The 16,707-nt window shown below is 47.1% G+C and overlaps 1 protein-coding gene across 2 annotated transcripts in view; it reads right to left on the bottom strand.

Annotated features, from left to right (window-relative positions):
• Positions 1-505: 505 nt before the first annotated feature.
• PLCD1 (phospholipase C delta 1) overlaps positions 506-16,707 on the bottom strand; it is a 57,931-nt gene continuing 41,729 nt past the window's right edge. Inside the window, exons 9-15 of one of the 2 annotated variants that reach the window (XM_049798706.1) lie at positions 10,568-10,735; positions 8,870-9,026; positions 8,433-8,549; positions 6,378-6,556; positions 5,716-5,848; positions 2,449-2,598; positions 506-2,068 (exon numbers count right to left, since the gene is read on the bottom strand). In XM_049798706.1, coding sequence (XP_049654663.1) covers positions 1,977-2,068; positions 2,449-2,598; positions 5,716-5,848; positions 6,378-6,556; positions 8,433-8,549; positions 8,870-9,026; positions 10,568-10,735 — 996 coding nt within the window. In that variant the 3' untranslated portion in view covers positions 506-1,976. The remainder of the gene's footprint in view (positions 2,069-2,448; positions 2,599-5,715; positions 5,849-6,377; positions 6,557-8,432; positions 8,550-8,869; positions 9,027-10,567; positions 10,736-16,707) is intronic. The other variant, XM_049798707.1, reaches the window with a different exon arrangement.

Genomic DNA, 16,707 nt, shown 5'->3' with positions numbered 1-16,707 from the left:
GCTAGTGCTGGCCACAGCAGACAGGTGAGGGCTGGTTTAGCTCAATAATTCAACTGAAATCTAATCCTGCAACACCAAAAATGCAAATAATCTGTTCTCAGCCAACTCAGCAGGCTGACCCGACTCGCCCCACAAGAGCTGGTGCTGGCACAAGCCAAGGGGCAGGAATCCCTCTGATCATGCTCAAGCTGCACGGTGCAAGCTCCCTGTGTGGTACAGGGCAGAGCTGGGTATCCTTTGTTCATGATTTTATCCCCTGTCTCCTTAAAACAAAATGCTCAGAGCATCCTAGGAGCAGGATGTCCCTGAGTTGGAGTCAAGGATGCTCCAGCCTTGGCCTTCAAATGCATCTCCTGATACAACATGTCCCAGCCCAGAGGTGAGCTAAGAGAGAGCCACGTCACTGCAGGACACCCCGTTCTGACTTGGTGGCCTCTGCCGCTCTTGAACTCATTCAACCACTAGTTGTTAATTCAGTATGAGCCTTTGAGTTGTGGATATAATTCACATTTAATCTGGCAATGGTTTACAACATCACACAATGTTATAGTCAAGAGGAAAAAAATCAATGTGTTCAGCAATGTTTACTGCAGCATAATAAACTCCAGGTAGGAGTAAATGAAACCCAGTTTTGCAGTGGGCCCAAGGATCACTAAATCCAGGCTATTTTGGAGTCAAAAACAGGTGGGGGAGTGAGTGGACTGGAATTTGTTTAACAGGACATTAACCTCTTTGGTATCAGCCCATCCCCTGCACAACCAAGCACGAAAAGCTCCAGAAAGACTGACAGCTTTAAGAAATTAAGCAGGTCTATCTCCAACTTCGTGTGTGTTGCATTCAAGTAAGACAAAGAGGCATATAGTGACAAGTAATTGGACTTTTCCAGAATTTTTTACTTTTAATAGTCTAACAATAGTCTAACACATTGTTAGTAACACAGCACTTCAAATTATATATTATTTTATTTCAACAATATTCCCTTAACTCTGTAGTTGTACTTGAAGAAAAATCACTTGTTGCCATAAATACTGTGTTGCTGTTCAAAAAACTCTTGCCTGTTTGTGCTAGGTTACCTCTACAGCGCAAGTGGGACCAGACTAACATTTACAACAGTTTCTACTGCTACTTCCTCTGTGTTAAAAATGACGTTTTCCTATAAAAACACAAACAAACAAAGTTTTACTGCATTACAAAAAAGCCCTACTGTCAGTTGAGCGTATTTCCACTGTCATCAGCAAAAGACATTCTCTGAGGTCCCTTTGAGTGGGTTTCACTTTGGGTCAGAGGGAAATCTGCCACTCGGCTGCTTCTTTCTCCTTCACAGGATGAGAGGCAGGCTTTGAATGCAAAGCGACCTGGCTGAGAGCCAGGCACAGAGGCAGAGTAGTGTTTGTGTATTTTTTATTATAATACAAAAGGAAACTCGAGTTATATAACATGAGCCTTTGTAGTGCAGCTTTCTTTTTTAATCTGTAACAGAAAAGAGCAGAATTGTGTCCCCATTTAAGACTTCATTTGGTGAAAGATGGCTAACATCTGAAGTTGCAAGAAGTCACCTGGCTTCTGGTCACTGATTTCAGTGGTGAGGTGGATTTTTTTCTTGCACAGATGTTGGGTGTTTTGTCCAGATGTCTGACCGAACCCAACCCAAGAGCTGTACTTTGCTAAAAAGGAGTCCCTATCTTCTTGCTAAAAGCAACATTTAAAAAATCACACTCAATGAAGTGAACTAAAAACACAGCTGGATCGGTCGAACAGGTACAAAAGGATTAATCTCAACAGCAGCATCAGGATTTCCAGCACGCAGAATGGAGAAGGTCAATGGCTATTTCACATCAGGGGTCCTGTGGAGCACCGTGTGCTGCTCCAGAGAAGGCACTGGGGATTTGCCGGGACCCTGATGTTGACAGACTTCACACGCTGAATTCCTTCTAGGTCTGTAACGAGGTTCACTGTGCCATGAAAGAGCTGAGCTGCTAATCACAGTCCTGGATATTGATGTACACAAAGAGGGTGGAGGAGGAGTACGGATCTCCATTCTTGGTTAGAAGATGGATGTGGCGATAACCTGGAAGCAGAGACGCAGATGGAAAGTGGCCTTTAGTCCGACTGGAAAAATATTTGCTAACATTTGCCAAGACCCTGCAAAAACATCTCCCTGCCTCAGAGCGTTTTCTCCCTGTACCCCACAGAACAGGCAGGTCTGAGGGGCATGGCTTTGAGCGTTAGTAACATATCGTGCCCAAGGCCACTGGTGACAAGGGGATCCCGTCTTCACAGAGAGAATTAACAGCTGCCCAATAAACCGTTTTTCATCTTGATCGTTATCATATCCCAGAGAGAGGACCTGTTCTGCCCCGAGGTATGATGGATCTGGACCTCTCATCTAGGACACTGGAGTTTCCCAGAGGGCTCAGTGGTTGTGAGGAACAGGGAGCAGGGCCTTACCTTGCTTCAGACTAGTGAAGGGAAGGGTGTACTGCCCGATGAAGTCATTCTTGGTCGACATGTCAAAGTCTTCTACCACAAACCGGACCAGGGCAAGTGCAGGGATCTCTATGTCAAATGTAAACTCTTCATCCCATTTTGGGTTAAAGCCTGGGCAACATAGAGAAGGATGGAGATCAGAGCTGCTCACAAACAAGGAAGGAAGTGAGAGATGCTCACAAGCAAAGATGGAGGTCAAAGATGTTGACAGATAAGGATGGCAGTCAGAGGTGCTTGCAAATGGACGTAGACTTTGCCTGACTGCCAACCTAATCTGACCCAAGCCAAAGGTTTTAGGAGGTGCTGAGACCATTGTTCCCAGCTCTGATACTGATTTGCTACCTGGTATTAATAAAATCCTTCAGCTTAGGCTGCTTAGTGCAGACCTCAGCACCATGGTCCCAGAAGGCAGCGAGGAGCAGGAGGGAGGTGAACTCAGCTCTGCTCCACAGGGTCTCACTGGCTGATACATGGATGTCTTTGGTTGCCATGGGACCAGCTGCAAATTTTTACAGCCCTAAACCAGGGGTGAGCAGAGAGGAGAGCTGTGTCTTTGTGTTGTGACAGCCTTCTGAGGCCTTAAGCCTCGCTGAGAGCTCGAGGTACACCCATCTGTCACCACTCTGTGCCTCAGTTTCCCTATCTGTCAGAAAGGTTAATGAGGAGTGTCTGATTACATAAAGCATCATCAAGTCTGTGGACAAAATGTTTTACGTCTCCCTGCATAAGGGCAGCGTCTGAGACAGCCAGACTAGCCCTACTTCTGTTATGGGTAAGGATCTCGTGGTCCGGCCTCACAAAGCAAACAAAACCCAGATTGTCACATCAGATGAGAGTTGAAGAGCAAGCTCAGTGCTCTCTCTCCAGGTCACGGCGGGTGCTTTCCGCAGTATCAATAAACCACTCCCCAGAAACAAACAGGAGAAGACAACCTGTTTGAAACCCTGCTGCCATCAGCCCAGCCTGTGCAGAGCAGAAGCCCAAGGACAGCAAAACGTCAGCTCAAGCCTGCTGGTCATGGAGGGTCTGCGGATGATTCGGCAGGAGGCAGGGATATTTCAGCTGGCCCTGAAGGTGCTGAGACGGGCCTTTGGATAGTGCCATAGCAAACTACCTGTGCTGGATCGGTGCGCTTTATTTGGACTTTCATAGGATTAAATCAACTGGGCTGTTCAGATAACACACATCTGCTCCTGACCTCCTTCATCCTTGGGAAAAAAAACCCCAGTGTTGCTGATCCCATGGGAGCAGAAACCATGAAAGTTGAGGTCATCAGTTGAAAGTTGAAATACATCAGTCCTAGGACAGTAAGTTTCACTGTACTGACATCTTGGGGGGGGGATTTTGAACCCACCTCAGAGCCACAGTGAGATGCTCCGAGATGCTGAGCCAGCAGGTTCCCACAGCCTCTCAAGCTCTACAGCTGCACCACCGTGACCTGACCTGTGCCCACAGCCCCTGCTTCAGTCCCACCAACAGAGAATCATAGAATCATTTAGGTTGGAAAAGACCCTTAAGATCATTGAGTCCAACCATAAAATGCCAAACCAGGTGAGCTGCTGAAGCATGGTCACCTATCTGAAACCTCAGCCCATGAAAGGCAACCCCTTCTCTGCAGCTGCCCCTTTCCAACATTGATGTTTTCGTTGTTTGATTCACTTTCCGTTGGGCAACACTCCCTCCAGCATCACTCCAGTATCACTCCAGACAGCCAAGGGCTGGCTGTGGGGCCAGGTGCGCTGAGCAGCCCCAAGGAACAGGCCTGGCAGGTCTGGAATGTTCCCTACACAGCTTTCACTCCGTACATTATAAAAATTATTGTAGGTGACGGAAATGGCCGTGAGCTTTAGGAGCCAGGCCAGATTTACTCAAACAGGAAAGAGGAAAAGGGAAACATTGTTAGCAGGGAGGAAAATATGCGTTGGCTTTCTAGCACTTGGCTCTTAGTCCACACAGAAAAGCAGAGTGTGTATGTGTATGTGTGTACCTGTGTATTTGTCAGCAGAAGGGTGAGGACTGATTTTTCAGATTCCTACTCACTCATTACTCCCACAGGAGAGAAGGCTGAACTTGCCCTCTGCAAACTCAGAAAGCCAGAATATTCAGACCCTCACTGCATGGAGGCAAATCACAGCCATGTTTGACCAATGAGAAATGGCCCACGGGAAGGTGAAATGTCTGTGAGATCTCTTGAGGTCAGTGCTGGGTAAGGCTTGAGCCTGGCTCTTTGGAGACAGGGGCTTATGGCTTTCACGCCTCACCTGTAACATTGCTGCGGTGTACATTAATTTATCACCAGTGCTGCTCTGGCCAAGAGGATGAGCAGATGCAGTGTCCCTGCCTTGTGAGAAAGCTCTGAGCTACAGGAAACAGTCTCCTTTTACACAGACTATGTTACATATAAAAAGAGGCTGCGAGAGGTCCAGTTATCCAACCTGGAGAACGCTAAGGGGGTTATTATTGCCATCCTCCACTATCTCCTTAAAGAGAAGATAGAGCCAGGTTCTTCTTACAGGTGCACGGCAAAAGCTGGATGCATAATAGGCACAAACTGCAACAGGGGAATTTCTGGTTAAGAATAGGGATATTGCACTTTATCATAAGATCAGTCAATGACTGGATCACTTGAGAGAGCCCAGAGAGTCTGGGGAATCTTCATCTTTTGAGATATTCAAAATCCATCTGGGCAATACCCTGAGCAACTTGAGTTAACTTTGAGTATGGTCCTGCTTTGGATAGGGGTTGAAACAGACACCTCCAAAATCGCTTGCAACCTCAGTCTTTTGCGAGTTCGTGCCACTTTCAGGATAAAATCAGGCTCACAATAAGCCTTCTTTGGGAAGATCTTGGTGGGGACCCGTGCATCCCAGGTCAAGTCCAACTGCATGGAGGTAAAGAGCACTTCCAAATCTCTAGCTCTGCAAATCTGGCAGCCAGCCTCAAAACAACTCATATGGCTGATGTCGTTTTGCAGGGAATTTCTGTCTCCAAACATCATCGAGAGAGAAGAAAGGAAAGAACCCCTGAAAGTAATTCTCCATAGGGACATCAATCTGGGGGGCTAGTTCATGCCACCAGGAGTCTATAACCAGGGCCTCTGCACTGAAGTAGGCCAACAGCACCTCATCTATCTGCTTAGTGTGGGCAGGTCTGGCAAGGAACACTCTGCTACATGAAACAAAAAGGTTACTGCCACATGGGAGCACAGCATGGAAGAAAACCCCTTACCATTGTTTTCAATGACTTTGGTCTGCTTCTTGTTGTTATCCTGTTGGACGCCGTGGATCTCTACTGTTACCTTAGGATCAACGATGGAGTTTTTGCTTTTGTTCACCTTGGGCAGCTGCTGACCAGAGATGATCTGTGGAGGAAACAGAGGAAGAGGTCAGGACATCATTAGAAGAGGGGACTCGCTGGCAAACTTCCCTCTCCTTCTCCAGGAGTGCAGGACCTGCTGGTGCTGGTCTTTCAGAGCCAGTGTTGTGACATCCTTCAGAGGAAGTTGTCATGAGTCAAAGCACCTAATGAACATTGCTCCAGCCCAGCCAGCTATGCTAGGTAGGGGGCAGGCAACTTTTCTAACTGTCCCCACAGTGATCAGATGATACTTGGAAACAACAGTGGTGACTGTTGGCTGCATGTCTGCCTGTATGTTTCTGTAACAACAGTGAATATTGTCATTAACCTCTCCTACTGCCAAACATCAAACATGTGAGTAAGTCCCTGGAGGATGAGACCCCATGCAGGACTGAAGCAGAGACCCCAGCAGTGGGAAATGAGTAGGGTTAGGATAACATTGCCCAGGTGGGACAGGAGAAGGAGAAGGGACAACCTACACACCCCCCCTGCAGGTGGATGCTACTGAGACATTTTCTGATTTCTATTCTTACTTTAAGCAGAAGCTTCTTCTTTGTCCCCCATGTTCCTTCTGTGATGGATTTTGGATTGAATTTGGTTTGCTCATCCCGGAGGAATTCCGGCTTTAAGACATACCCAGAAAACCCATTGTCCTGGAACCGACCCTGGTAGACATCCATTTCTGTGCCTGCTGTCTGGAAATTTAGGGCAACTGCAACATAAATAAATAAATCCAGTCACTTTCAGATAAATCAATGGGTATCTTTTTATACTAATCCTTTTCACATGAAATTGCACTTCATGGACATAAACATTGCCTTTTCCACACTTCAAACAGCAGTGATAAACTCTGACCCTCCCAGCCTGCTACCCCTGAGGATTTCTTGCATTCAGAGATGTTAGAGACAGAAGGACCCATTACAGCCATCTCATTTGTCCTCCTGCCTTCCACAGCATGAAAAAGTGTCCTGCATTGAATTTATGTCACCTGGTTGAGCAACTGCATCTTTTAGACAAACCTATTCATTTCTATGCTGAAGGAGTTATCTCCTCCAGTGAAGCCAGCAAATCCTCCTCAGATTGTTTCTCTGACTACTTAGCCTCATTATAAAACCTTCTTTCCAGCTCAGATATGCCTACTTTCATTTGCCATCCTGAGGGGCATTGATGCCTCTGTTGGTTAGACTAGAGAGCTCCTCACGGTCTGAACTCCTCATGTAGGAGTACAGAAGCTGTGATCAAATCATTTCTTTGTTGTCTCCTGCCCAAAATAGATCAAGCCTCACTGATGTCCTAACACCAGGCAGATTTCTTGTATTCTTTCCAATTTGCCATCAGTTTTTTAAAAAGCATTAATGTCAAATCTGGAAGCAGTCTCTGTGAACAATACCAATACCACATAGGGAGTGCACATGGACCCCAACACCTCCTCAGTACTCCACTCATTTCTCAAGGGTGATGCCAACCTCTTTAGCAACTTCTAAGACAGCTCTAGTACAGATGGCAATTTATCCTGGTCCTGGGTCCTACACACCCTGTAATACTGGAAGGCCAAAAGCATTTTAAGGCACTCCCCTGTTTTTCCACTTGCAAGGAAGACTTTAATAACTGCAGTATACCAGTTTTACTGGAAGCTGCAAGTACTTGGGGTTTCTGAAAAATCTTAATTTGGGTGCCCAAATATTGAATTTGGATCAGATAAGGCACACAGGTCTGGTCTTAGAGTACCCCAAGGGACCTGATGTTGCCTGCCAGAGACTCTCCTGAGGCCAGACTCAGTGCTGGGGAGACAGGTCAATGGGTTCTACCTGTGCCCCCCCCACAGGGGCTGCAGGACCTAGCAAGTTCATACGCTGCCAGGCACATCCAGCCCACGCAGGTCTACACGGCTGGGGGCCAGGAAGCCCTGCATCTGCAGCTTCTCCTGTCTGGCTGGGCCACATAGGCACAACTGGGACATCTCCAACATCCAGCATCACCAAGAGAGCCCAGCATGTCATCACCAGCCTGCCCACTTCCCACTACACCAGGTTTCCTGGATGAGAACTATAACATAATTCACTTAACAGGCTCTGGGACCCTTGTTTTCATCAAATCTCTGAGACATCAATATACTATCAGAGGCCTCAATGCCCTGGGAACAGGTATGATGGGCTGCTTTGACTACAGCTAACAGCTCAGGCCACGGCTTGGCCCTTATGGTTATGGCTTTGCTCTAGGGCTCAAGAGAGCTGAGTTTGATTTACATCTCTGCCAGAGATTTTGGCACACTTTTCAGTAAGTGACTGTAACTCCGGGCTCTCTCCTCCTTTGTTAAATGGCAATAACTCTGCTTCCAGTGAAATTGCAGGGATGCGCACATTAATGTGCAGGAAAGGCTCTCCTAATGGTTTTGAGGCGGGCCAGAAAATGGTCTACGAAAAGTCATCGAGCATTGGCTGAAGAGCTGAACTCTCCCACTGACCACTGAGCCTCTCTGCCTGCAAATGGCTTGAGATCACACATCGACCTCAATTGAAGACCCTCCATAGACAGCTCATGGGCGACCCAGCCAGGTTGACCCTCTCTGACCTCCCAGTTGCACCCACCGATCTGGCAGCCGACGTTCCACAAGTCGATGGGGTTGTAGTTGGAAGAATCTGTCCTCCAGCCTGCAGGGTAGATCCGGCTCAGGTGCCTGATGTTGTGATGAATAAAACTGGTTCCTACAGAAAAAAAAAAGAAGAAAATGACTCTTTCAGTGATGGGAGCTACTTTTATCTCTTCTTGATGCTGCTATATATACTGCTTCTCTGCCTAGTGAGTCTGGCTGAATGTGAACTACCCGTATAAAATGCCCTTCTTGGTAACAGCCTCTATGATATGAAGTTATTCCCACTGTTTCTCAGTGACATGCATTGACCAAAAAGATCATAACCCACATCTTTCAGGATGCCTTTTCCTTGTGCTTAACCACCACTAGCTGTCCTGTGTCACCACTAGCTGGGACAGAGGATGGCCTTTTGCCAGGGCAGAACATACATACCAGACTCCTGGGCTAGTTTCAGAGCTTTGCTCTCCGTGAATGATGACATCTCGTAGAAAGCCCGAGGATGGCTGGGGTCCTCAAAGCCATTGAAATGGACACTCTTGCAGTAGACAACTGTGTCTGAGAGCTCCTTGGCCAACTTCAAGGTGTCACTCTAAAAGCAGGAGAGCAAGAGGTTTGTGGGGAGTTTCCGCAGTCATACTCAAAAGCAATAATCATGTTTTGTCTAGGACCCCTGGGCCATCCCTCCTTCTGCATTTATTTGCATGTTATTATGTGAACGAGTATTTCAGCTTGGCTATCACAACTCACAAGTGATTAGGGCTACACACAGAGTAGCAACTAACCCAATCAGCCTGTATTGGTGAGCTAAGAGAGGATTTTACACAACAGACGCTTTGCTGTCCCAGCACCCTTGTTACATGATGTTCTCCAAATGGATTCTCTTTGTTGGTGGGACACCCTTTCTGCTGCTCTCTGCATGATCACTTGTATTTCAGCATCAATAGCTGTCTCCAGCTGCTAAACTTTACAACAGAGCCTTAGCAATGAGTTTTCCTGTCCTAGTCCCAAGCATGCAAACCTGGAAATAAGGAAAAGGGAAGGATGTTTTGGCCTCCATGGGCTTTTTTCCCTTGAACTAGGAAGCTGTCATAATGCTTTGATGCCTCCTACTACACAGTCAGATTCATTGGTCCAAGGGTGAGGTGAGAGCCACCAGCTCCCATCAGAGGCAAGAAAAGAAAATGACAGACTTCAAAATTATACACATTATTGACTACAGTTCAGAGAAAGAATTAAGACTCTCAAAGAGTGAGCAAATCACCAAGGGGAAGCATAGATCAGACCAGATCCAGAGGCAATGTCAGCTTTGCCATCTGTGGGACTGAATGTATTTATATCACCTATGAACCTGGTCTGTAAGGGATATGACCTTCACAATGACCTGCAGTCTTGAAAAATGAATGTCCTCACATGCGGGAGCAAAACACTGGTGTAAAGGCCAGCCTTTTCCTCCCAGAAACAGTCATCCCAATTGCTTTGGTAAGTGGCCACCCCTTCGCCATAGATCTCTAGCTCTTTCCTCCCTCCCTCCTCTGGCCAGCGAGGGTGCAGGTATGTTGCAAAATGCGACTAGAAAAGCACCAGTCTCTGGTAATAAAGGAAGTCATGATGGTCCCATGACAAATAGATTTCTAGAAATCAGAGATAGATTGAACATGTGCCCTTCCACTGTTTCCATAAATGCTACATGGTCTGTCCCAGCTGCAGGGTCCTCCAGCCTCATTTTCGGAAAGAAGCCAACCTTCATGCTTGGCTGGCTCTGCAAGATATCTGTGCTTGGGACAGAGATCATTAAGCTGAGAAAGCACTAGGATCCTTAGCTCCAGCAATTTCAACAATTCACCCTTACATATCCCCAGATGAGTAGCTGAAACCACACTGAGAACTGTGTTAGCTGGGAACATATTAAAAGTGTATTTCAGTTGCTTTTCTTTTTTCTTGTTTTTTAAGCATGGCACAAAACCCACCTAGAAAGTGGTTTCCCAGCATGAGTCATGGGATAGGCTAACAGGACAGGATTTCCTGATGCAGGACTTCAGAGCCTTCTGCAACAGGCAAAGATCTTGTTTATAGCTTTTCTGCCTCTCCAGGTCTGCCCCTTTTTGGGCCTCAGTTACTTCTTTTACTTACTTTCCCCTTCTGCTGTATCTCGGTCTTTACAGATTCATCTTCAATTTCAGCTGCTTCGTCTTCATCAGAGACATCCTCAGCCTCCAGGTTGTTGTTCCCATTTGTTCCAGTGGGGTCCTCCCGCCTGCTCAGCTTCTTGCCTTTCACAAGGATCTTCCCTTTCAATTGCTGCACAAGGAAAAGTGGACAAAATAGCTGGTGATTAGAAAAGGTTCTGGCCCACCCTGAAGGAGCAAGGATATAACAGCTCCTCAGCTGCAACCAGCACCAGGGCCTTTTAGAATTGCATCAGTCACTGGTTATTATCCACAGATACAGGTAAAAATAAGTCTTTTTCCACTGAGGCCTTGCCCTCCCTCTAGCCCACCCCTGAGACCACAAGCCACGAGTCTGAAAACTGCAGATAGCTCACTGATTCCCCTCTGATACAGAGCTGACCAACCCCTCAACTAGGCAACTTAAACTGTTGTGCTGTTAGAGGCAATAAAAATACACAATTCTTTTCAAAACTGAATGTGGCTCAGCAAACAAGGCCAAGCCTGGAGGTCAGGGCTCACGGGAGCTATTTGTGGCACTGCTTTTGCCTCTCTGTGTGGCCCCGTTACTTAATCTACCCCAGTGTCTGCAATGTATGGTTATAAACACATGCACAGCTTGGGAAACAGCATGAGATCCATGCAGCAACTGAAGCAGTGCAGCCCTCTGCTCCTCTAGACATTTTAATGGGGAGAGAAGTCCATTAAGTTCTGGACAGGTGCCTCGTGCATAGCAGACATGGGATTTTAATATGTAAGGGATCTTGCAGGTGATGATCTTAGGGTGATGACAGCCTAAGGAAGAGTTCCCAGACATTTCCCAAAGATACCTCCCCTTCTGAAAAGAGCTTCTCCTGGGACTGCTACCATGGTACCATATTAGTCATAACCAGAAGCATGTGCCAACGTAACACAGCTGACAGCTGAGCTAATCCAAGGAGCACATTTCTTGTGCTGAATCAACTCTCTCCAGCCACTTGCAAAGTCCACATAAAACCCTCAGGTGAAGGAACACACCAACAGCACATGGTTGCTCACAGGCCACCATACCACTGACGTCTCTCTTGCGTATCTCTTGACCACGGAGGAAGGCTGAAGCCTGGAGAGGGTTGACTTTGAACACCAACAAGGCAGCAGCGATGCTGGCAGCAGGGAGCAGTACTGAGAAGGGTGACTGCCTGGGTGCAATCTCTAAGTGTGCAGGTTATGCCTTAAAATTAGGAGCACCCCTAGACCCTGCAGCTTCCAGTGAGGTCAGTGGGAGATTTGCTGCCACCTGGACGTGTTCAGTAGTCCTTTGGAGGGTGTTAGTTACTCCAGAAAAATGCAATCTCAGAATTAGTCAATACAACCCCTCTATCCACGTAGCATGTTCCCCTTTCTCAGTGACACCCTATATTTGCCCCTTCCACAACAGCAAAAGCAACAAACCCCACCATTCTCAAATGACAGGACTGTGGAAAACCAAGGATCTTTTATAAAGCAACACAGGCATTTTCAAAGAACACAATTCCCCCTTTGTGGGTGCAAGCAAATTGCATCATGTCTTTACAGAGACCAGCCCAACTCCTCGCCACCCGGCTAAACTGTGGATGGAGCTTGGTTTGAGCTGAAATTTGACACTGGCACCCGATGCAGCAGCCAGGAGCGTTTTTCTTCAGCTACCACAAATGATCTGTTTACACTGGGGCACTTTCCCCGTCACTCAAAAGCAAGGCAGCTGAAGGAATGTACCAGTTACTGGGAATAACAGGCCCAAAGGAGCAGTCAGAGCACAGCAGTATCCTCCTCCCCATCTTCAGACCATATCCCTCATCCTCCCAGCCCCTCAGCCTTCTTCCAGGCAGAGCTGTGACGCTTCTTCACACCCACAGCTGGGACACGAATGGGCTCATCTTCAGAGTCTCACTTTGGTCTGCTGCTCACATGTCTCTGCCCACCCTCCTGCCTCAACATCCAGCTCTTCACTGTTCTTCCACAATACTCACTGGCAGCAGGTGAAATCCAGTTCTGTGTGAGTTTTTAGACTCCAGTTGACACTTTGAATGGACAAGCCTGGAGGGACTGCACTGGGGACAGTGAGGAGGGCCTCAGAGAAGCCCCTCCTGTCCTTCACAGGCTGCAGATAGCAACCTGCTATATAATATATTATCTGCCTCTGCTTTCTAACATCCCGTAAGAAACGTTACCACCTCATCTCACAGCTTGACAGTAGAGAACCAGGGATAAGGGATTTGGGGCAGATTGCTTGATTCTTAATTACCAGTAGGGCTACTAACCCTTTTCAAGATTCTCCAGTTCAGGACAGCCTGTCCAGCAACTGGGAGGTGTTATTTCTGGCACAAACCCATCCTGCATGGCTGAATATCAGCAGCAGTGAAGTCACAGCAACACGGCCTCCACCTTGTCTCTTCATCACACCCCATAGCAAGGCTGCCAGCAGTGGGTCCTCGGTGCTGCTGTTATCCTGTCTAGACTGTGGTTATGCCGGGAAACCTTGGATATGCTGCAGATGCTCCCCATGGGCACAGGGACACTGGTCAGCCCAGACTGTGTTGTACAAGACTCTCCATAGGGCAATTATGGTGGTCCCCTTTGGCCTTGAAATCTACCATTCTTCTACCAACAATCTACCAAATCTACTCCCTTCTGGAGTCCTGTTGCATTGGAGAGGTTTAGTATCTCCCTATGCAGGTAACTTCCATCGTGCCTACAAGAGAGAGCAGCCCATGTGCCACCTAACTCCACGGGAGATGCATTAGCTTATTGGTCCACAATGAGGGGTGAGAGTCACCCCAAAACAAGAGCATTTGCATCTCCATTTGCTGCAGAAAGTGCTACTCTATTGTAGCATTGCACTGAATCCACCCTGCAGAAGCTGCCAGTCCCAAACATTGTCTTCCTTCATTTAACATGGGTGCTAGGAAGCAAAGCCCTAAATTTGAGTGCTTATCTTCTTTAACAAGGTTTTAAATAAGCTGATACATACAGACAAAAACACACAAATGCACTTGTTCCAACTCTCTTGGTTCCCCTTCATGTGATATTAAGTATTTCTAGCCTGAGGCAAAAGACACTCAGCTCATCAGTTCTGCTCTGTTGAGCAGATCCCTTGTCTTAGGAAGAAGCATTAGCTGAAATACTCAATAAATATTCTCCAAGTAGACCATAAAGCTATTCCAACTGCCTGTGGCAAGCCCAAGGCTGAATACAAGTTAAGAAAAGGCTACAAGGACACTGGACTACTGAGAACATATAGTGGAGTGGCTACTGGAATACCTGCAACTCTTTCCCTTCCTCACGTGCCCTGTAAATGGCATTGCCTTAGCTCTCCACAAGTGGAGCTCCCCTGCTTTCCCACCTTTTCCACTGCATGCTGAACAAGCTCAGCTCTGCAAATGAAATAGTTCTGACACACAGCTTTTCTTCCTTTGGGAGTCTCTGAATTGGGACATGGCAACCATCTTAAATGAAAGCACTGTTGATTTTATCAGAAGGAGCAAAGCTGCAAAGAGCAGAGGATTTTAAAAGATCTGCATACACGTGTTTATCTTACCTGAAACTTTTCTGCCCCTAATAGCAACCTGAAAGCCATGGCAAGGTCTGATTTCCAGTTTTCATCTCAGTGAGAGTGGAAGATTTGTAAAGCAATCCACCTCATCAAACTTTCTGTGCCTTCGACACCTCCTTTAGAGTCAACAGAGAGAACTAAACACTCCCAGGGTGTGATTCTTCTTGTCTATTTAGACAAACACTTACTAGGAGGTGGACCACACCTCCAGCTCCCCTGACTGTATTAATTATTTCTCAAATGGACCCCTAAGTGAAGTGCTCATGTACGTGGATTTAGAGGGTCTGAGCACTGCCACCTTACATCCCGCTCTCAGGTTGAAGATTTCCATGTCCCCAGATTTCTGAGAATCTGTGAGGAATAACGTGTTCACATTCATGAGGAGATGTGCAGACCAGCTGCACTAATTGATATCATATCTCCATCTGTATACGGCTTTCAGCCTAGTTGTAAACTGAAGTGTTGCAGGGTTTAGCAATGAGTGGCACCAGAGGACAAAGAGAGTCTCCAGAAAAGGGGAAGGAACAGATTATCAAAGGAGGTTTTGAAGGATTTGAGGGAAACTCAGCTCAACAACTTCAGCCAAGAAGATGCACTGCAGACAAGACTGACACAAGCTGGGCTAACGTTGGAGAAACACACAGATGTGCAGTTAGGCAGAAGGCAGAAGGACTTGAAGCCACATTCACGCGAAGTATACGGTGCAAAAGTAATCCTCCCGGGCAGACGGTTCCTGGGGTCCCCTGCTGACTTAAGAGACCTTTGACGGAACCTGGTCTGGACTTAGCTGAGCCAAATCTAGAGGTGTTCGCTGCCTTGCCGTGAGCACAGGGCAGAGCACGTCAGCCACCAGTTGTGCTGAGCCCTGCATTGCCGCTGCTATACTCGAAGTGGTTCCTGGGCTGCATGGCTCAAAGTGATTGAATGGGGGCACTGGACACAGCAATGGGTGTGGGACAGCGTGGGCTGGCAGAGGCCCCTGCCACTGCACTGGGCCTCCCAACTCGGGGGGGTCATGTTCCTGAGGGTCGCCCACCAAGACAGGTCCGTTAAGCCCAAAGCCACTGTCATTGTAAACAAGGAAGTCCAGGAACAAAAAGTTGGAGGGGTTTCAGATATGCCTAATAGGCTGAATAGTTGCATGCAATGTTGGCAGCTGGTTTAGTCTCATTCCAGGGCTGGGGTTTTGCAGCATTTCTAGCTGGGATGCAGGGACGGGGGAAAGAGCCCTGGCAGACCCCTGTGCAGATAGAGATGGGGCGGAAAGGCCTGTAACAAGCAATCAGCAGCAGAGAGTGGATCAGCTCTTCCCTACAACCCTGGCACTGCCTGAAGCTTTTATGTGGGTTTTGGCCTTTCATCCTACAGGCCTTTAATTTACTATCGGGACCCAAAGACAGCAGCTTGAGGGAGATATTTAGATGCTCTGTGTAGCCCAACACTGTTCCTGAATGGAGCCTAATAAATCAGTTAACTGCCCAGGGCTGAGGTATGAATCATTAGCATGAATTCAAACTGTGTCAATCTTCCTTTAATTACTGACATTTCCCTGCTAACACAATCTGCAGCAATGCTTCGCCTGCTTTTATTTACAGCCTTTCAGCCCTCTTCCCAGTGACAGATCCTACCCTTTTTCTAATATAAAAAAATACTACGTTGTCCCGGGCTTCCCCATGTCAGCTTCACAAGGAATTGGATAATCCAAGAGGTTTCTGGTTTGGTCTTCTTTTCTTTAATGTTTCAGCTTCAATGAATTTTCCACCAAAAAAATCAGCAGTTCAGCCCTTTGTGCTCTTCTAGTTCACGTAGCAGGAAGGCAGAGGAAAAGTACCACACAGAAAAGGATAGGTTTTGCTACATTGGCAATTTTTCTCCCTTTAAACTAAATGGATCAGTCCCTCCAATGGAGCATATCAGCCCAAATCCATTCACTAAGGTAGATCTGGGCTGTTTTGTTCCAGCTGGGGCCATGTGTCCATCTGGGCAGGATGTTAGCAGGAGGTTAGATGAGCACAGGAATGGGAAAACCATCTTTGGGAAGCTGGAGTCATTCCCTTACACACACATCACACATTTCTTTCCCTGGTGTTTCTCCTTTCTTTCTTCTTATCATTCCCCTGGTCACAAGGCAGTGTTTTGAAAAGCCATCAGCAGCTTTCCTGACCCTGCACTGGGGATAAATAGCAAGGCAGGAGGTGACACTGAAGACTTTGATTTTTCCAACTCAGTAACAGCCTGCAGAGACCTGCCTTCATGCTGGGGGTATCCTCACCCTAGGAGAGTCACTTCTTAAATGGAGGCACCTTGTCTGTGCCAGTGCAAAGGTCCTGCTGAAGCAGCAGCATTAAAAATTATTATCCATCCTAATTTATTGCACTAGTGTCTAGGGACCAACCCAGATCAGCTTCCCTCTGTGCTAGGCATTGTATCAAGTGAGGCATGACACTCCCAAACGAAAGGGGAAAGTCAGAAAGGGAAAAGAGAAAAAGAGAGAGGGAGAACAAATATAGAAGATATTTTGGGTGGATCGTTTT

This window comes from Accipiter gentilis, chromosome 4 (genome assembly GCF_929443795.1).
Source record: "Accipiter gentilis chromosome 4, bAccGen1.1, whole genome shotgun sequence".
Taxonomy (NCBI): Eukaryota; Metazoa; Chordata; class Aves; order Accipitriformes; family Accipitridae; genus Astur; species Astur gentilis.
Note: the sequence above shows the minus strand (reverse complement) of the source record. Positions and strands in the feature narration are given on the sequence as shown.